The sequence below is a fragment of the Orussus abietinus genome, unplaced genomic scaffold (genome assembly GCF_000612105.2).
Source record: "Orussus abietinus isolate OABI.00-Male unplaced genomic scaffold, Oabi_2.0 scaffold48, whole genome shotgun sequence".
Taxonomy (NCBI): Eukaryota; Metazoa; Arthropoda; class Insecta; order Hymenoptera; family Orussidae; genus Orussus; species Orussus abietinus.
This window is the reverse complement of record NW_019394242.1, coordinates 216,062-237,942: the sequence shown is the minus strand read 5'-3', so window position 1 is coordinate 237,942 and position 21,881 is coordinate 216,062. Positions and strand designations below refer to the sequence as shown.

Here is a 21,881-nt window from a genome sequence, read left to right as displayed (position 1 = left end):
AATCTTTGCCTTTCATGATCAGGATTGGTGAACTGATTTTCTCCGAAAGTAGCTGAGATCGAGGTTAGTTTTTTACAACTATAAATCACCAATTGCTCTAAACTGCCTTTCGTTCCGGTTTATTTAAACCGAAAATTGATAGACATCCCCAATATTTCAAACTACCAGTATAGAAATATTTAATTGAAATTCTCTCCTCGGTTTTCCAATTATCATTACGTTAACAAGATATCGTGATTCTCTCTCCTTCAGAAAAATAACGCAAAAAGAGATTTTATTATTCTCAGTTACACGGATTTAAAATTAAAATAGAACGGCATGTGTTAAGAGTGATTAAAATTGCCCATGCATTTTTTCCACCGTTGAACAATCGTGAAATCAACATTTTGGATCGCTCTTTCCACTTCGATTCGTTCGGCCAAAACGCATTTCGGAGTTCGTCAGCTTCGCCAGGCATTAGCCGAGCAGAGACATATTGGCAGATTTTTTGCGAGGGGTCTATCAATTTTCCAGCGATGCGCCGCTGACAAAACATCGGACCATGCTCCCCTGCAATGCTGATAATGAAGTGATTACTAGACGGACCACGTGCGCGGAATCATTATTCTTGCCGGGCCACATCCAGCCAATTTGAACCGTGGCCATTAAACGACATATATACGTCCTTTGACAGTGCACACAAACGCGGCGAAAGATCAGACACTTCCTGCTTGACATGTAACGTTAGTCCTAGACCCATGCAGCGATCTTAGCAAGAAATTTCCGCGTTCCGCGTACAACAATTTGTATAAATTTGATCCCGTTTCTCGCATGACAATGGCGGCGTCGCGCTTAGCGTATCGAATCCGAAAACCTGAATGAAAGACACGCGCGAATAACAACTTGTATTGCCAACGTCAGGAAAGAACAACGCGTTACCTTCCGTCGAGTGCACCTATACCTCTGAGAAACGTTTTACGCATTTTCCGACGATATAACTCGACTTTGCAACAAATTGATAAATATTAATCACTTAACGCGGGGAATTACAAGACGCTCTGAGCAAGCCTTAACGACAACTCTGACTGGATCTGATACTTTCCGATGACTGATTCACCGGTTTTCAGAAAAGTTGACCTTAGGAAAAAAACCAAATCGGTATGTAGTCGCCACGTGCGATGGCCAAAGTTAACGAGGATTATTGGATATTATTAATTGTTCTCAATCATTTTTAACGAAGCACCCTCACACGTCCGGTCCTCGTTGTTTTGAGCATAACCATTTTCATTTGTGTTATCTTTGTAACATTTTAAATATTAGTGCCAGAAAATAACGCACTAACGGTGACAAAAATGTTTATGCAAACAGTCTCAATATTAACACACAATGATCAATGTAAATAGTAATGAACGGCAAAAATTAAATGTATGCAAAGTGTATAAACAAAAATGAATGAAAATAGTAATTAGTCGTGAAAAGAAAAAGTGTTTCTCTTTTCGAATCGGGCCCCTTTTATAATATGCAGACTTATACATACTATTTTGCTATAAGAAGTGTCACTTAAAAAAGTCGATTTTGCGACCACAAAATAAAATAGGTGAAACTGAAACGAGAGGTGTCTACTTCAATAATTAATTTATCATCTTGTCGGTATCTTAAGGTTCTTTATCTTTCCCCTTCGTTTTTTTTCTTCCTTTATTTCTCTTCTCTTTATATTTTTCTATCATCAATAATTATTTCATCATCTGTCGGTATCTTAAGGTTCTTTATCTTTCCCCTTCGTTTCGCTTCTTCCTTTGTTTTTCTTTTCTTTATTTTTTTTTCTTCGGGTTCTTTATAAATACTCCATGTCTGAATACGGTCGTTATTACGGGGATGTGACAGTGACATCCGAGGGGTCAATCGTTCGTGAAACTTTTCTCCGAACAGGGTGTACCGAATAGTTTGAAACATTACAATGTGAATGTAAAGGCTATAAGGAAGGTCCTGACACCCATGAAATGTCATTTTTTATAGAAAGCCTTGAAAATATCTATCAACAAATTAAAAAAGTATTGAAATTTCCATTGTCAGGATCTTCCTTATAGACATCGTATTCACATTACAAAGTTTAAAACGAATCAATAAATCCAGTTCGGAGAAATATTTAATAAGTGAGACCTCCCTGATGCCACTTTCGCATCACCTTAAAGTAGAGCTCATGAGTCTCAGTCGAGCTTCCTTCTGAGGTTCGCGAAAAGGCTCGGAATGTCTTCACGTCGTAGTTGTCCCGATCCTTGATATTCCTTGCTCGTGTTTCCCGCTCGCGGGAGTTTAAAGCACTCGGATAAGGATAGCAGAAATTCGCGATGCACCTGTAAAGGCGGACGACAAAAACTGATGGCGTGAAGCTGGGACACTGGTTAGGATTCAAAGGAGCAGGCTTTATGGCCGATGTATATTTAGCTCATCCTCCCATTCGGCATTCAGGCAATGACTCGTTATTCGTAACGGGCAATGGCCAATCGTTAATTCGACACCCCCTCGGAATCCTTTATTAGTCCGGAAGATTTGATCGACTTGATCTGGCGAGATTTCACGAAAGGGCCACCCCGTTAGACAAACGTGATACACGCCGAGAGACTAAACTTACATTGCGCAAACATGTCCCCATTAACATTTTGGAACTGTTACCGCGATCGATTATGGATTACAGAATAGACCTCCCAGACACGTGGCCTATGCTTGCATTATTTGCATCGTTTAGTCCTAGTTAGTCCCGAAGGATTCGAGAAAACGTGACCCGAATACGAAATCCCTATCTCCGAACACCTTGGCGTGTGTTTTCATCATCCAACCCGAGGAAAAACAAGAATTGTATATTCCAAAAATGTACATACAAAAAACGTGTTTTCGCATTTGAAATTAACAAGCTATTCTTTAAATTGGTACAATGTCAGGAATCAATGAGTCCAAGAAATCCTGAGGCAACCGAATAGGTTATTTTCAGCTTTTACTTTGCATGTACAAAAATCTCCTATTTCATAGGCTTCGTCCTATGCAAACCTAGGTATGTGCATAAAAAAGGGAAGATTTATTTCCACACTACTGCGAAATTTGAGAATGTCGTCGAATTAAGAGTCTTCCATCTATAAGTTAGAGCTTATACGATAACATCAATCGAGCCCACTTTTAAACAAAAAATAAAGTGCCTATACTGGATAAATGGTGTGTATGTTAATTTAGTTTTAACATATTCCTCCTTGGAATACCAACTAGCTGCGCGGCATTATTATTATACTTTTTATTCTTTTCGTTTGTTTCATATTTTCGAGTCAAGTAACGTCAACGTCCGAAATGTCGCATCCTACTTGGCTTCATTCTTTTTTTAGCACAATGGCCCGACGACGATGCGGTATAACGGCAAGGAAAATTTATTGGAATTATTATCTGATCCTCAAGGAAAACCATTCTTATCCATTTGATCTTGTTCGTCGTTAGTCACTTTGTTCGCCAACTTCTGAGGACTACAGGAATTACATATCCTTGCAAACGTGATTTACATCCGAGATCTATCCGATGGCAGGAAATCTTTACTCCTTCATTTCCTAAGATAATCGCGATGGAGTTAATTACACGCATTAATTCTAATTAATAATATGTCGTCATTGAGAACTGGAATTGTTCACGGAGAGACAGACAGAGCTTGAAGGATAATAATATAACTTAATAATACAAAGTTTTTGAAGTCTTATATTTCTTCTTTTTTTATATAAAACTGGTTCTTCGTATCGGTGAAAGTAATAATATCAACTGAAAACTGCAATTCGTATAAATGTTACTTGTGCTACGTTATTCCTATTTACTAGGATTCGAAATAATAAAAGAATGTATATGCCCAAATGCATGACAATTGCAAACAAGTTCATATAAGCACCTACTTCTTGAGAACATAACACGTGTCAAAGAGGTTACGTGGGCAGCAGAGCATTCAGCAATTTATCGCGATCGATAAATCTTTGTCTACGAACAGAAGAGATCGGACTGTTGCATTTGATTAACAGATTTTTGAAAGCTCGTTCTTATTTCCATTTGCGGTTACCAGGTACGGGAAGGCATTTGAATGTATAGGTTTCTTCATCGCTGGTTAAATTACTTGAAAATTATATCCGCAGTGACGCTTGCAACGCCCAAGACAATGCATTATGTATGGATAGGTAACGTTTTTTTAGTAATCATTAAAATGGCAATAACTCTCTCTTTATAGACACCCTTCTTTGTAAACGTGCGATATTCTGGTCGACTTGACGTCACAAAAATTGCATGTATTCCCGATGTTGCCTCAGAGATGATTGCATGTTCCTCTCATAAATTCTGTTCTTAAAGATTGTCAATTCTTTAATATACATCACTAATTAACTTTTATACTAAACAAAGACCCTATTCCGCTGATTTCATTTAGAGTAACTAGAGAAATGTTCGGGATTTAATATTATTGTCAACAAGTCCGTTTATTGCCTTGATATATAGAAACTTGTCGAAGCTATAAAGCACTGACACTATAGTAGATTTTGTCTTGATAATTCTTACGCCATCCTTAATAAAATATAATTTTTCCAACTCCAATTAAATTTATTCTGCAATTTTGTAAAGGCAATTTCGATCTCTGCGGCTCTCGTTAGCCATCTATAAAAGGATAATCAGATAAATTTGACGGACAAACTCAGGTCTATGGTGGAATTATGGAAATTTGACAAACTACTGATCTTGATAGTCTACGATACGATACGGTGCTTCTACTTGAGAATACATTTATTCAACGATTAACTTATTATTAGAACCAGCCGAGTAGAAAAACTGTATTTAAAAGTTTGTTTATCAAATTGATCCAGTTTGAATCAATAATTGAACTTCCTTTTACAAAATAGACCTCACGTGTTCGCTTTCTTTCCGTTTTGCGTACTTCACTGCTGTACGAATTCTTTAATACATGCAGATCTTCAACATTTGGGTCATTCAATGAACAATCTTTTTCGACAAGAAAGTCTTGTCCTCGTATTTTTCTTCCCATGATTTCTCTTTTCTAATCGTGATTAATTGGCCTTTGGACCATTGACCTTGATGTATGAACTAGCTAAATCTTCGATGCTAAAAAAGGAAAGGATTAAGGTCAACAATTTACATTCCAACAAGTGACAGAGAACTTTTTTTCGGAAAATGCCCAATATCTTACAATGTAAACATACGTCGTGATCTTATGCAATTGCAAGCCGGAAATTCCCTTCATTTAAGAGGAATTATGATACGGTTCTAGACAGTCAACCTTGACACAAGAACTGGTTATCAACTGATAGATATTTGAGGCGAGTGACGAAAATAACAGATATCACAAATTTACATATAACAAAATGTGGGTCAATTTCTTTTTTGGACGTTTTCATTCCCATATCGTCTGCTCGTTTTTTCTCACTTGGACTAAGTGACTTGATGTAGTCTAAACATAAAAAATTCAATCTGTTATAATAGAATTGTTTTATACGCGTACAACCTGGAACTCTAGAATAAATCATCAAGTGATGAAAACATCTTTGTGGAGGCATGAAAGTAAGAAATAGTAACAGAAAACCAGTGAAAGTTATTTCAACTGCATTTATTGCACAGTCAAGGGGTTTTCTTAAAACAATACTTTTCTACCATATTGTGATCTTCATACTCTATCTACCGCAAAGATGAACTCGCATTCTGTGCATCTAATTTAATAGTATCTATGCACTAAGCTGAACTTAACAACAAAGCATGGACTGACATTCATCGTTATCCGAGTAGTACTATTAACGGACATCATTAGTTGACAAATATCCGAAATGGACTGTACAATTCTTTCTCCTAGATTTCCATTACATTGCTCAAAACGTGATACCGACACGAGTCGACCCGATATGACGACAATTTCTGAGAAAATAGATCATCCATCACATGTCAGTTCTCCATTCGCCTCCACGTGAAGAGAGTTCGATTACCACGCTCGCAATAATCGAGCAACTAATCAATAAAAAAGCATCCAAGCGAATCCGTGACATAAAGTAACCTTTCAAAGTTCAAGAATCGGCTGATAATCATTTATAGAAATCCTTGCACAACGGACCGCCTTATCGGACCGGTCTATCGCGAGCGAAAAAGGAAAAAAGTCAATTAATTCCTGGTAGCATTATGCTAATTAGTCGAACCGGCAATGGCCAAGTTCGGAAGAGGCGGAAGACACTCATGGCCATGGAACTTTTCTGGAATGACACTCACCGAATCAATGGAATTACCTGACGAATCTACTTTACTACACTCCGCGATATAGTAAATCTTCTTTCGCAACACTTCCGTCAACATATTCATAATTCATAAGCACGTGGAGACGAATGTACCGCTCCGCCGGCTTCGGGATTGCTGCAATGTAATCGACGTATATCCTTATGTATGTACGATGTACCATGTACGTCGGTTAGGAGCACTGTAAAAGCGACGACAAAGATTGTACTACGTAAATCCAGGTAATGCCTACGAATGGTTAATGGATATACAGAAATTTATTTTTTAAGTATCGCGGTTTTCTGGCTAGCATGGTATATTTAAAAACCTACAATTACAGTACCGAATCGATCACGGTCTCTTTTCTTTATGCTAAACGATACATTTGGTTATAGGATATGCACATATTTATTTTTTAAGTGTCGCGGTTTTTTGGCTAGCAGGGTATATTTAACAACCTACAATTACAGTACCGAACTGCAATAGAAAGAAGATGCCGAATGTTCTGTACCACAGCAAACATTAACCACGTTTTAATTAACTTAACGATTTAAAACCGTCATTACAGTTCGTGTCATAAACGGGCCGTGTAGAAAAATGTACGTTACAGGTTCAAGTTCCAAAAATATATGTTACATCCTGCAATTACAATTGCCAAGTTGCTTTAGGCAGATGCCAAACGTTCCGCGGCATAACATCTACCACGTACGTTTCTTTCCTCGTGCACTGTACCTTCTCATTACGACGTATATTCGCGCGTGTAATATCCTGGTTTTTTTTTCTTCCGAGCACGATAATTGAGCGGTATGAACACGAGGGAATGATAGGGAGGCGGTCAAAAATGGCCCTCAATGGCTTTCGGGCAAATCGCCGCCGGGGCTTCCTCAGTGACCTACCAGAAACGATTCCATGGCAAAGTCCGAACCGGTTGTGGATTAAAAAAAAGAAAAAAAGAAAGGGAAATAAAAAACACCGATGTACGTCTAGTAGACGTTTCTAGAAGCCGTTTGAGCTTAGTCATGAATCGTGCAACCCCACTTGGCAGATCCGGGTTCCTGATACGATCCCAAATCTTGTAAATGGCATTCGAATTACCTACTTGGACAAAATTCCTACGCATCGTCGCCATTGTCTTCGTCTCGTGGATCTTCTTTTTCCCACGTATTTTCCTCATTTTGGTGGTCCTACTCGTTTCGATTCGATTTGCCCCAACCCCTTGTTTCAAATGCAACACTTTTTTGATGGTCCTTTTCCACTCAGGCTATTGCGCCGCACTACTTAACAAAATTGTAATAAATTCATGAATCTTGTATTAGAAGTTTCATTCACATACGATGTGCTAAATTTATAACAGCCTCATAAATGCATTTAATATACATGCCTTCCAATTATACGAGCTAGCTTAAACAAATTTCGACAAAGTGACAGAATTCCAAACTTGTTGATACATTCAAAAACGTTGCATAATATAATATAAAATCATCGTATCACGTTTGTAGTTTTAGTGAAGCCTTGTTTGCTTATTTTCTAAGAAATAAAGAAGCCTTTTTAACAGCCCACCCAGGATAGAAATGTCACTTTTAAATGAAAAGTATTATTTTATCAATAGATTCTTCGTCTTGATTCTGCCTTTATTAATAATCCTTAGCCTAATAATCTGAAATTTTTTACGAACGGTACTGAAAACTGCAAGAAATGTTCCGATGTGATTCGGTTTTAATAATGTTTCGATTGTGCAGATATGATTGCTTAAATGGGGAACTTTCCATGTTCCATGCGTCCGTTCTTTTTACACGCATTTAATAACGCGTAATAATGTAGCCTAGTTGATTACGGGATATTCCTTTCCCTTGCCCTTGTATTTGTGCCAAGCGACACGATTGAATCATGCATCCTCATAAAGAAGTAATCAAATCTACGTCAAGATACGGAATTTATTAAGGACTCCGTACAGGAACATCCGCTAGATTCGCAAGGCCGATGCTCAATAACGAACCAATTATAAACAACGCATATTTAATTGATAAACTACTGATGAGTCGTCAGTTGCTTATAACTCGCTTGAATTGTTTACCGATAATGCGACATCGCTGATATGAAATTCTAAGAAGAAAAAATGAACAACCTTAAAAAAAGTTCCTACCGTTGATTGCATCGCCATAGAACATCATTGGCTGACTAAAACAGGTCGTCCCTTTTACCTTCGAGGCCCATATCCTGTTACAATATCGGCTACGATTTTATGCATGCCTAAAATGCGTCGTAAATATTTCTCCAAAACGCCTTACTCAAAGCTAAGCAAGCCAAACGTTCCTAGAAAATAAAATGAAGTCGATGATGAGAACCCGAAATATTTCCCTGCATAAAATATATCATTCCCATTATGTTAATCCTGGCTGTTTTGGAACAAGTTTTAAAATTAGAATAGTAAAACGCATACATTGCTACAAAAAATTACGACCCAAAATAAAAAACCGAGACATACTCACGGCATAAAATATATCATCCCCTTAACATTATTCCATATTATCTTGAGAGTGAGATTAAAATAGTGGCGGGCGTAATTCGTATAAACTTTCCGAGGACGCTGTACTTTTATTTCTTCGCTAGTATTTCTTATGGAATTTCACCACAGGTGAATCGCATGTACAACGTGTAACACCACGAGGTACATGTACTTGGCTTGAAATAATGCAGAAATGTATTTAACTTGAAAGTCTACCAAGTTTCTTGATATACACACATAAATGCATTTGGCTTGAAACAACAACGCACAAATGTATTTGACTTGAAACTCTACCGAGTCTCTTGATACATTTACAGAATTTGTTTAAGCACTTTAATGGCTTTCTCGGCTACCTAACGATCATAGGATGTTAAATTTACTGCAATTTGATTGGCCAGTTCTTATCGTTATATTTATAGTTACTGTTACGCGAGTTATCTGTGGTAGCCTTTACTATCATAAAGGATGCAAGACCTAATTCCGTGGCCCTATTAACACCAATTATCACGAATCGTTTAATGCCACTGATTACTTCTAGTTACCTGCTAAATTTTCTGTATTCCATCAAGTACCTCTCTCGCGTGTAAATTGACTTAACAACTAATTGTCTGCAGCGGGACAACGAACCGAGGACTTATGCTAGCTCACTTGTTTACAAATGTCGAGTAATGCCGTTCAATAAGAGTTACGAGTAAGTTATATGCGTGTGAGTACTCGTTTGACTCGCGACTCATTTCCATGTGCGATTATATAGAGATCCTTTGTTATGTCTCGAATCGACATAAAAACGCGGTAACGTTTAGTTCCGGATGCTTGCTGTACGCACGTGCCTCGCATATTTCTACTCCACGTGTAATATCCGACGTACAAGTCATTACTTCCAAACCGAAAATATTTTTTTTATCATCCAACCATTTCACTTTGTCAACAAAAAACAAATGCAGCATCGTCCCGGATGCACGTAAAGCCAGTTTAAGGGTAAATCGAATTCTTCTCCAATGATGGCGATTATTTTACTTGAGTACTTCGATACCACGATAAAAATATTAACAATAGTTAATCATAGTCAAGGACAATGGAAAAATTGTAAGTGCTTTAATAATAAAAAGAGTAAACCTTCTTGCGAATTTTGTAACGATTTATACGACAGAGCGTTATCTTATTATTATTGTGTCTGGTCGAAGAACAAACTATCACTTATCAAAGTTTAAAGCAAATGATTACAGTTTTCGATAATTTTCTGATTTTTCCGGTATAATTTCTTTTCCGCTCGTTAATTGATACAAGTGACTCCACTTCTCCTGGTAATCTCAACAGTATGAAATAAAATGGAGATAATAAGGAAAAGCGTTTACCGAGTAGAAGATTCTCAATTGCGCCATTTAGAACGTCGATGTTCTCGGGGAAAAAAGAAATAATAATTTTCTCGTCACTTACTATGTACGTGTACGGAAGTCTTATCCGAGTCCTTGATTATGCTTTGATATGAACACAATCTCACGGCACATAAAGCCACTTGGTGACTCAGAAACTTTTATTTTAATGTTAGTATTTTTACATACAAGGTTCAAAGAAACGTCAAGGGTATCCCATGAGGTCGTAACCATTACGTATTATCTGATAACGGAATTGCATCGTTGTCACGAGTCTCCCATCAACTAAAGAAATTTGCGCCTGATACGGACATGACCAAAAACCGCAGCAATAAAAATATGACGAATATGCAATAAATTTGTATGCCAAATCCAGACAAGATTGACGTCTTCGAAGCTGCAATTGCAATGCAATTAAGCGTAAATGAGAGTCGGCACTTCGCAAATGGTTTTACGAAACGGTAGAAGTGCATGGGGAAGTACATGCATAGGGATTACGCCGGAGTTATGCAAATCCATTTGTAAGCAAACGTAATCCCCTTAACCGCCTTGTGCAACGAAAAGAAATCCGTGTTCCGACCAAACACTCGTGACTGAGGCCTTTCATTGATAATTGGTCTTAAAAACCATGCCCGAAGAGAGAGGGACAAAAATGCAATGACAACTACACCAGAGAGAGGAGAAGCAAAATCGCAGGTCGTCAACCCAACTCTATCATGTAAAGAATCGCGACTTGCATACCTTCGTAAGTACAGAGGCCCACTTTCTAACTCTTTCAGGCCTCGGTTAACATCTTGGCCCCACCTCGATTCGAGTGGACAATTCACAATCAATAAATACGACCTGCAACATTTTTCACAAATTTGCAAAATCTTTCGTAGTCGTCATTCGAAGTGACGGGACTACTATTTAAGGTGATCTAAAAGTGGCGTCGAAGAGATTTCGTTTATGAAACTTTTCTCCAAATTGGGTTTACCGAATCGTTTTCAACTTTACAACGTAGATATGGAGACTATAAGGAAGGTTCTGAAACTCATGAAATTTCAATTTTTTTATAAATTGTTTATAGACATTTTTTTAAATTCTCTATGAAAAATGAAATTTGATGAGCACCAAGACCTTCTTCATAGATTCACGTTGTAGAATTTGAAACGATTCGGTACACCCAGTTCAGCGAAAAGTTTCATGCACGATCGACCCCTCAGATACCACTTTCACATCCCCTTAACGTGATGAACTGTAATTGATAATTAAAAAGAACATTGAAAAAGCAATACTTATTGGATACTCGTATCGATATGTCGTATCACAAACACAAGTTTTAATATCGAATGTAAAGCATACTCGGATCGAAGGATGATTATGTGAGAATATTTATTAATTATCAATACGAAAAATCAAATTATACCAATGAAACATTGGTACATACATCTGTGGGGTAAATTAGGGCTAAGTGACTCCGAGTGCAATGAATTTAATATTTGCGAATCGGTGTGATAAGGGTTAAATACTTTTTGAAATTCGGTTAACCTTTTATACCTTCTTCAATTTTTACATCGATTACTGCCATCAGATTCAAATGGAGCCATTGTAATAAAATTTTAAGATGATAGCACCACCACAATTTGTTTATATAATTAATATTTAGGTAATTACAAAATAACAAAGAAGTATGAAAGAAGAAGTAAAAGAAATCAATTCTAGTCTAAATGGACCTAAAGGAGGCAAATTAATCGGAAATGTATTACATGGAATGTTGGTTAATGTCATTTTTGAAAATGTCCACATTTTTCTTTCTTTCCATTGTTACTATTTGATTTACATTCTTGTCAACGAAAGATCGGGTTTACGGAGTTGGGGTCACTGCAGTCCCAAGAAATGCACCTCACAATCTCTTGCTTCCGTGATCCATTGGTATTCTGCTGTGATTTATTGGCGATTACTTAACAGTTACTGTGCAATCGGTTACGCGTTTTATCGTCTTAGTGACTTCGTGGAGTGCAACATCTCCTGAAATGCTCTTAAACTACTGGAATTACGGACGACGGTGGCAGCACGGTTATTTAAGACATTTATGAACTATTCACAATTAATTTAAAAAATGCCTTACATTAGTGGAACGCTATTGAAACATACAAAAATAATATTACAAGACAGACGCAAAGTGTAAGAAGAGAATATAAAAGTTTTATTAAACACTCAATTTTGATCATTCCTGATCGTTTGACGAGACTCCTCAATAAATAATAATCCACACAAAGAAAAAAAAATCATCCCTCAACGTCATTTCTGAACGCCGCGCATGGACAAATTTGATTTGTCGTCATTGTTAGCTAGAAATGAAATACATACGTAAATTATCTTCTATGGTTCGGGAGTATTCAACCGACAGCAATAACTCACACCGGCTTTGCATATTTACATGCCATCCATATAAGTCGCCTATTTAATAAATGCTAAATGTTCGAGCTAGACCCTAAACAGTTTACGTCTGATTTAGAAGCCAGAATATGCCTTTTTAAATTCACATAATGCGACAGACAACTAATCGATAGAATAATTTATCATGAAAATCGCACTCCACGTGTGACTGAATAAACATGTGAACATTGTCATCACATCCACTAATTATGAGTTTTATACTTCCCGGCAAAGAGGTGATCACCGTTTGCACTGAAAACAAACAACTAGCCTATAAGTCATCAGAAACAATTGGCCTGTTAATGTAACATATGACAAGATAAATGATTCGATACGTACTGCTTTTATAACTTTATGACCAACATCTCTAAAACACGATTCACTGTGTTCTTTATTTTTAATCGTGCAGATTTATGGCCATTTATTAAGTGAAGTAAATTTGCACGGCAGGCAACCTCAACATAATCATTGATTATGAAATTGTTGTATGGAGATAGACACCAAATGTAAAGCATTTGCTATTTTTTTTCAGGCATTTTTATCCTGATGACCCTGGGTTTACTTGGTCTTGCATCTGGTTGCTTCGTCCTCGTGTTTCAACCTTACGACCTGCTGTTCAAGCTCAAGGTTGTCTTCAGCGAAGGTGGCGAGATCTTTGAACTGTGGCGAACTCCACCAGTTGATCTCTACCTGAAAGTCTACCTCTTCAACATTACCAATCACAAGGAATTCCTCGCTGGAGAGGAAGAGAAGCTGAAGTTTCAACAAGTCGGCCCCTACGTCTACAAGTAAGTCGACATTTAACGTAACATGTGATATGCAATGCAGCACGTTCCTTATTTTTTTCTTCATGTACAATTAACTTTGAAAATTTTCCTTAAAAACAATCCAGTTCTCATTTCCCTTCTCTATTTCATTTCATTGAATTCGTACGAAACAAACGTATTCTTCTCTCTCTGCTTGAAGAATATAAAAATGTACTTTAAATAATTTAATCTACAATAAAGATACATTTGGACTATTTTATATCGTACATGTATCCATCAATATTTGCGAACATTCAGAAACGGTACAACGTAAATGAGACTGGTTCCGATTTTTACGTGAATTTGAAATAAAATTTTCCTAACTGTACGGGAAAAAAGATAAAAAAATTCCACGTGGCTGAAGAAACATTAGCACACACTTCAGATATAGAATTTTATAAAAGAAATTTTATTCAGCAGTGAAATTAACCTTAACTATTTAATTGCAATATTTGCAAAAAAATACTGTACATGCAAACGAGTAAAAAAGTTCAATCGCACTTTAACAAGTTGTCGTCATAAAACAGTCACGACGTGTCATGAAGCGACTATCGAAATTCCTCAAGAACCATTCAGCAGCGTTTAGAGATTCCCGAGTTGTCACGTAAACGTCAGAAAATGTCAATGCTCACGTGGACCTACGTCGTCACACGGGATCACGTTTTTCAACGTCACCCAACGGCGAAATAATATCACGAAGAAATGTCGCGTGTTTTGTCGTACCGACTTTTCGAGTACACGAACCATCGGAAATTAATGCAATCAATTCAAATGACTCATATCTCGCTTGCTTGAACAATACTAACTCGCAATTGAATCCTCTTGTATGAAATATCGACTGTTATGATTACAAGTATTCACCGAAGACAAGAACGACTAAATAAAATATCCTAAACATTTAAAAAGTTCCTTAAACATCGAAATATCCTCTTAATACCCTAATTACACAGCGTTATTTATTTACCGACCTATCCGTCATTTATTATCCCATATAATAATAATAAGTACACGATATTCAACGTCGCAATGCGAGTGGATAAAATTGAATACGGTTATATATTAATATTTAAGATGTGAAAGTGGCATCTGAAAAGTCAATCGTTCATGAAACTTTTCTCCGAACTGGTCGCGCTGAATCGTTGCAACCTTTACAAAGTGAATGTGGAGGATATAAGGAGGGTCCTGACACTCATGAAATTTCATGAGTTTCAGGACCCTCCTTATACCCTCCATATTTGTATTGTAAAGTTTGAACCGCTTCAGTACACCCAGTTTAAAGAAAAGCTTCATAAACGAGACCTCTTTCGACGCCACTTTCACATCACCTTAATGTACAGATAACGATTAATGACATACGCATCTTCATCAAATGTTAAATAAAAAAAACTGCGATATTTAATGTAGAAATGTTGTATAATTATTACAGTATATAATCATATACCGTTATAAGTTTATTAGAATACCACACCGCGGTAAAATTTCTCCGGCAGCCATGACCAACCCCAACCGTTTCAGTTAACTCGGAACCAGTTCCATACCAGTGTGCTGTTTCTGAATGGTGTTCTGAATGGTCTGAAACCTCGCAATTCGGTACATTGTGTAACCGTACATTTACCTCGAAACATTCAGGGAGCTGATGGAACACTCGAACGTGACGTTCAACGACAACGGCACGGTGACGGCCATTCCTAAACATCCGTTGGTGTACGTACCTGAAATGAGTGCTGGAGCTGAAGAAGATTTACTCATCCTACCGAATATCGCTGTCTTGGTAAGTAAATCTACTTAAAAAAAAAAAAAAAAGAAATAGCAACAATCATGCCTCGCCTCACTTTGCCAGACGAGAGTCAGGCGCTGAGTCACTTTCGGTCAAAACGAAGCACAAGAACATCCGAACGTAAAAACGTGACGTGAATGTTGAACCTACGTTCTCTAAAAATGTTCCAAAACAATTTCCATTTACAAATTTGCATTCAACGAACAAAGGATGTATATTTAATTCGGCAACATAAATCAATCAATTTCAGATGCTAATTCCGGATAGAATTATGTACTTACCCCGACATTGTTTCTGATTTTCTTGTAACTTTATGCAACGAGCTTTTTATGGTCCTATTACTACATTGGTTTTTAAATTCTCACGGTATCTGACGAGATATTCCAATTACTATCCCATTATGCATCATTAAGCCTATTTTTAATTTTGCATATGCAAATAAGGATTAGGCCAGTACCCTTTTATCTACGTAGTCATATAATTTCAAGATGACTAAGAATAATACCGATTGCTCTGTATACACACACCAAAACTATTTATGAGTTGTCTCGATTAAGTCCGCGCACCTTTTAGTACATTAGTGACATCGCGCTAATTCGTTTCTGGATTGATATATGGCGCCTTTTTATTCTCGCAATTTGCTATTCTAACCCTTTCACGAGATGAAACCGAGGTTTCGTTTTCTTCACATGACCGGTAAAATTCCCACAAAACATTACGGTACCGTCGTTCCGGATTTACCCGAGATTCGCGGTAGTATTCCATTCCATACCCGTTTCGAGCTATTTCAGGTTTTTTAAACACGGAAGAGGAATGGATTAGTACCTCGGAGGAATAGGTTAGCGACATATCAGAATATCTAAAAATAATACCGAACACCCAATAACTTTTACACGATAACCATAATCACGTCTCATTTCATCATAAATTAGCCTCGTGAATTAATTCCCACATCATCGACATCGACATCGCGGATTCCTTTCCCAATTGTTGCATAGGTCATTTTTTAACAAATGGAAGCGAACATTAGAAACCGATCTAAATGTGTCAAAACTATCGGAATTTTTCGTGATTTTTTTTTCAACATTTTCTTTCTTTTTTTTCTAATGATTCGTGTGACACGAATCGAGACTCGTTTCCCCGGACCAACCGATAAAATCCCTGAAAGCCATAATGGCACATTGAAATCTCCAGATTTACCTCGGATTCACGGTAATGTTCCATTCCCTACGAATTTTGGAACCATTTCAGACTTTATTATAAATACAAAAAGGAGTAGGTTAATACCTATCCAACGACATACCGTACAGATTGGCCGCTGAGAATAAAACTGGCCTCTAGAATACAATATTGGTGAATCACCTCGATTAGCCGAGAGTCCTTTATCATATTTTTGCCATTGTGCCGATTCTGTCGTGGCAGCCAATAGTTGGTGACCTAAACGATCGATCTAACATCAGGCAGGAGTCATACTTGAAAACTAACGATGTCACGCAATGCCAAACTCGAATGCCAATATACACTGGCTGCACGATATTCGCAAAAGAGACATTTATGTCCAGCAGTGTGTAACGAAAAGAATACTCGTCTCGTGTCAAATTGGATTTGGCACGAAACTCGATCAAATTTCTACATATACCCTGCTCAAGAAAAGAATCAGTGCGGGGCCGCCACACATTGTAAATAATACTTTTAAGTTAAAGAGAATAATTATTAATTATTATTAAATATTCTTTCACATGTGTCGGATACTAATCGGTTTGATCATAATAACACCAACACACAGATATGTATAAAATAGTAATTAATTGTAATTAACTATTTTCGGTAGGATCTCCTTTCATGACACGCAAACTCATACGTACTGCCGTACCACAAGAAGGTTCATTTCAAAATCGCAACCGCTAAAAATAAAATGCATTAAAATCCGAGACCAATATATGCAGAGTGTTCCAAATAATGTATACACACTTCCAATGATTTTGAGGGAAATTGTGTACACATTTTTTGGGATACCCTATATATTATTTAGGATATTGAAGAGAGACAGTTTATCTATTTTGGTTCAAAAGGTACTTGTAATCACCGAGATATTACCACAGTCTCCTTTCGTCACACTAAACGTCATGTGTGGTTATCAGATATGCAAGCTTTGATGTTAAGTGTTGTAATTTTTTTTTTCGCGACTACCTAGGCATATCATAGTACTACTACATCTATAGTGCAATTCCACCTTGATAAGGTCGTACTCAAGGATCGTAGGTCATTGGCGGGATCAATTTGAACTTGCAGACCTTGATGCGACCTACCGGGTACTGCTTTTTACCGACGCACTTATGTAGCGATATGTGCGTTATGCATGTATGTGCGAGCAACTCGGTGTATAAGTAATGCAGGAAAAATCACCGGACCACTCAGCGATCGCGTCCACCTCTGATGGTGGTTTTTGATACAGAAGAGTGGAAGAGCCGGTTATTATGACGCGCATATACGTACATTTCATGACAGGACTCGAGTTACCTCAAGTTCTCGTAACCTTGCCCAGCTCGAAATATGAGTAAACTGCCATTTACTCGTTGGGACATGTTTATTTGCATGAATCACCGCACTTTTACATTAAACTTATCCGTTGTAAATGAAACCTCGCATTCAAAAATCTAATTGACGTTGAATGACATTGCGCAGCCAAATTTCTCATATTAGATTGTCCATGATCAACAATAAACAAACGTAGGAATAACATTGTACCAACTTTTGTCCGCGCTTTTTTAATTAACATTACCCGTTACAAAAGATACTTGACGAAGGCCTTTAAAATATAAGTTGCATGACGTCGAAATCAACGTTTCCTACTTATCATTTACGTGCCGAAATAAATCGTGTCAAAGCAGTACTCGGTACGATGTACACAAAGGTGATAATTGAAAAAGTATAACATCTTGTTTTCGCTTCGTCGAATGTTTTTTCGAATGCTTTTCGAGTGACGCCTCTTGATATTCTGCTTGCGTGCTTTCGTCCTCTTATATGCAAAGGCGTTGGCTGATTCGATGGGCCCAAAAAAGCGCGGAGGAAAGTAGCACGTGATTTTTTAGCCACATAGCGTTTGCGTTCTCTCTTTCGAGAGGGTACTTTCTGGTATAAGAACTGGAGGAACAGGTTATCGAGCTTTTCTAGAATCTTTCATGGCGCGATTCGCGTTCTCCGAGGTTGATTCCATAACCTTGCCAAGGTTGGATCATGCGTGAATCGCCTCTTGCTCGGTACTCTTCCTTAATTATTGTCCTCTTTGCTTTCGGCCTTTCCAGGTGGTTCTTCATGCAAGATGCAGATCCTTAACTATGGTAAAATTCAGGATCTCGAGGGAAAAAAAAAGAAAAAAAAAATTAGAAACGTACGAAATGTGATTTTAAATTGTACGCAGCAGCGAGGAGGAGAGGAATTACTCATCCTGTACTTTCCGAGCTTTTAAAGGACGTTTCCTGTCAGAAAATGAATAAAGACTTAAAAGTCGCGGGTTCTCTGCCAGCATACATTCGTAAATCCTCCTTAAACGCGTATCCTTCGTCACTTTTTGTGATTAACGAGTTTTCGAGAAGCTCGCATGTCGCTGCACTTCCGGAAGGTTGAAGGTCCTCTTCGGGTGGAACTGGATAACGTGACGCGCATAAAACGTTCTTGCTCCTGCTCCACGTATTACAGACATAACCTTCTGAAGGTTACAGTCCAAGAACACGGTCACTTACCCGAGATAAGAATATTTTCCCAAGAACCTGTATGGAACCGAGCCTGAGGGCTCCAAGATACATGGAGGTAATCCAGTAATTTTGATCCGGTAATAACCAAGAGTACATTCGATACCTTACGGGCTTTACATAATTACATTACAAAATTCTACATTTATCCCTGGGAAGTAGAAAAATGCATAACTCAGAATATCAATTGTGCAAAATACCCGTATTTATCACATTGTCTAACACATACAGGTTGTCCATAACTCGCAATAATCCCTAAAACTGGTGAAAGTTGATGAAACTAAGATTTTTTTATCAAGTGATTATTTACCGAATTATAAACGATTAAAGTTCACCGCACTCGGTGGAAGTTGAAGAAATTTGAAGTCAAAACTTCCTTCAGGTGGTTAATTATCGAATTATTAACGATTAAAATTCGCCAATCTTGGGCGCGAGATTCAAACGGGTCCCAATTTGCGGGTAACCCTCTTACCTCGACACTCATTTTTTATTTTACTTTGTTTATTCTCAGTTCATTATTATATCAGTTATTTACAAAATAATGACAATAGTTCCGCACCCAAGATTGGCCAACTTAAATCTTTAATAACCCGTTAAATAATCTCCTGAGGAAGAAGTCACCAGAGGAAGCGCCGACTTCAAATTTTGTCAACTTCCACCAGTTTTAGGGATACTGCGAATTGTGGGAGATCTTGTATCTAAAACTCTAATAGTGTATAACTGTGTACACGTTTCTGCGAGAATCAAAAACGTCAAAACCCAGCTTTTTAGTAAAATTCTACCGACACGTGAATACTGCCCGTACCGTTTTTATCTCATTTTTTAAATTAAATTAAGCATTTCGTTTTATTTATAAAGCTAAGGGGTATTCAGCAGTTTTGCAAGCTTACAGGCGAAAGGAGAGTGACCACTGATAACGAAAGTGACCATAAACTTGCTGCAAATTGCGGAATTAATTTAACACGCATTTGAAGTCGTTCACTGGTCTCCTCGGGATGAATTTTGGCCATTCTTTTTTTTTTCCGTGGAAAGGAGATAGCTACTCCGACTTGTACATATATTTCAGGATGCATCTCCCAGTGTCACACTCGTAGTTGCGAAGGTCAGGGTCCGAGCAAGCGGGCATTACCCCTTTGAAAGTGACGCTCAAAAAACAGACAATAATTTAAAAAAGAAATCTCCTACATCTTGAAATTCAAAAAACTAATTACGGCAATTAAGAATATTTTATACAAAGAATTAAAAGTCTAAACATCATTGAATTAACTGCTCCAGGACTTACTAGGGTGGAAATTTCTTATCAAAGTTATCAAAAAACTTGAAACGTGTACTCTTGTACTACTCTCGATAGGAATTAATGAAAATATTGAAATACGATGCCAATATTTGCAAATAAATAATCGCGATACGCTCACTCGGTATATTTGTGACCGGCCTCACCCACACAGAGTCGGTACTACTCAATAAAATTTATTTTGAATTTTAGCTACTTATAAGCAGATTGTTATTTTGCCTTGAGCTAGTTCAGAGAATGTTTCCAAAGTAAACACATATTTCATTCTTTCTTTCACTTCACAAAAAGTAAAAGAAAGAATGGATGAATAACAACGGAATACAGAAGTGGTATCGTGTATAAAGCGATACACATTTTCCTACGATCTGCTGCGCAATGGTCGCGGTGGAAATTTGTCGGATTTTGCGAATTTTCCTGCGCGTACACGTACATTGTTTATTTCATGACGTGCACCCGGTCATGCGCATGTATACGCGCATGGTCGCGATACTTTATTTTCGCGAATCACGTAGGCTGGGAAATAATGGACCGACAAAATTTATTCGCTTAACGTACAAGCCGCCTTTGGCGCGATAGCTTTTGTCTTGAATGCTGATTCCGGAGGATCTCTTATTCGACGAATAAGCGAGTACTCGAGTGCACTCGAGATTCGGCTGTCGCGAATCTCCGCTAGATAGTCTTTGAGGCAACTTTAAGACCGTTTGTCCAAGCACCGGCAAAACCAGCGCCGGCACCGACTTTTCTCCCAGAAACAATGTAACTTTCATTTATTTGACTTTCATTTATGTAACTTTCAACTTGCATTATTACCATCGAAAAAAACCGGTGCCGGCACCAGTTTTATCGGTCATCTGCAAATGGCCTGAAATGCAGTCATGCGACAACGCAAATCTAAGTCGACACTCTCGGCATAATCGTTCCATATTTCGCTGAATTAACAATTCATGAAATACGAATCGGAAAACAGTAATAATTCCTTTGAAATTTAAACTTTGATCCGATCGCGACTCCTCGGATGAGATATAAAAACGCAAGTTATTGACACTATATCGATGAAGTTTGCATTTTGTTAACGTGTTTCAATTTTTTTCTTACCGTACACACTTTGCAGAATCGTCATTCGATGTCTTGTCACTCATGACCGCAGGTTTTGCAATTTTGTGAAAAAAAAAAGAAAAAAAATACGTAGTTATAGACAGGGTACCTTGATAGCAAAAACTTGAATCTCCGACACTTCTTTGGAATCTAATTAATAAAGCATTAATATTTATACCATTAGAAAGAAAAAAATGAATGCATCTTTTCGCGCTTTGCACTCGCAATCAGCTTTTTATCCCATGGTAAAAACACTACTTACGATTTAGATATACAATAAGTTTGAATCGGAATGATCAAGTCTAGTAAAGTTGATAAGAAAATTGAATAAAAACAATAAATACTAAGCGAATGTACAACTGTTACTATATTTCTATTATTTATCCGGCTATTTCGATTTCGTCTTAAAAATACTGAAAATCTAAATTGTTAGGAAAAATATTTGGATTTAATTCTCTAGTGAGTGTTCTTGTTAATGATAAAGTAAATTATTGTATATTCTATATCAACATTTAAACGTATTATAAGAACATTCAAGGCTCACGCACGTTATCGCCTTCAAATAAGTTCAATCTTTAAAGTGCAGTCATCCCCTAGTA

General features: G+C 37.4%; 1 protein-coding gene across 3 annotated transcripts in view; it reads left to right on the top strand.

Annotated features, from left to right (window-relative positions):
- The window catches only part of LOC105694678 (scavenger receptor class B member 1), a 50,288-nt gene that overhangs the window by 21,662 nt on the left and 6,745 nt on the right, over positions 1-21,881 (top strand). For 2 of the 3 annotated variants that reach the window (XM_012415555.2, XM_012415554.2), the window contains 2 exons: positions 13,091-13,346; positions 14,994-15,135. In XM_012415555.2, the coding sequence (XP_012270978.1) occupies positions 13,091-13,346; positions 14,994-15,135 (398 nt within the window). Of the gene's footprint in view, positions 1-10,658; positions 10,883-13,090; positions 13,347-14,993; positions 15,136-21,881 lie in introns of those variants that run through there. The other variant, XM_023432452.1, reaches the window with a different exon arrangement.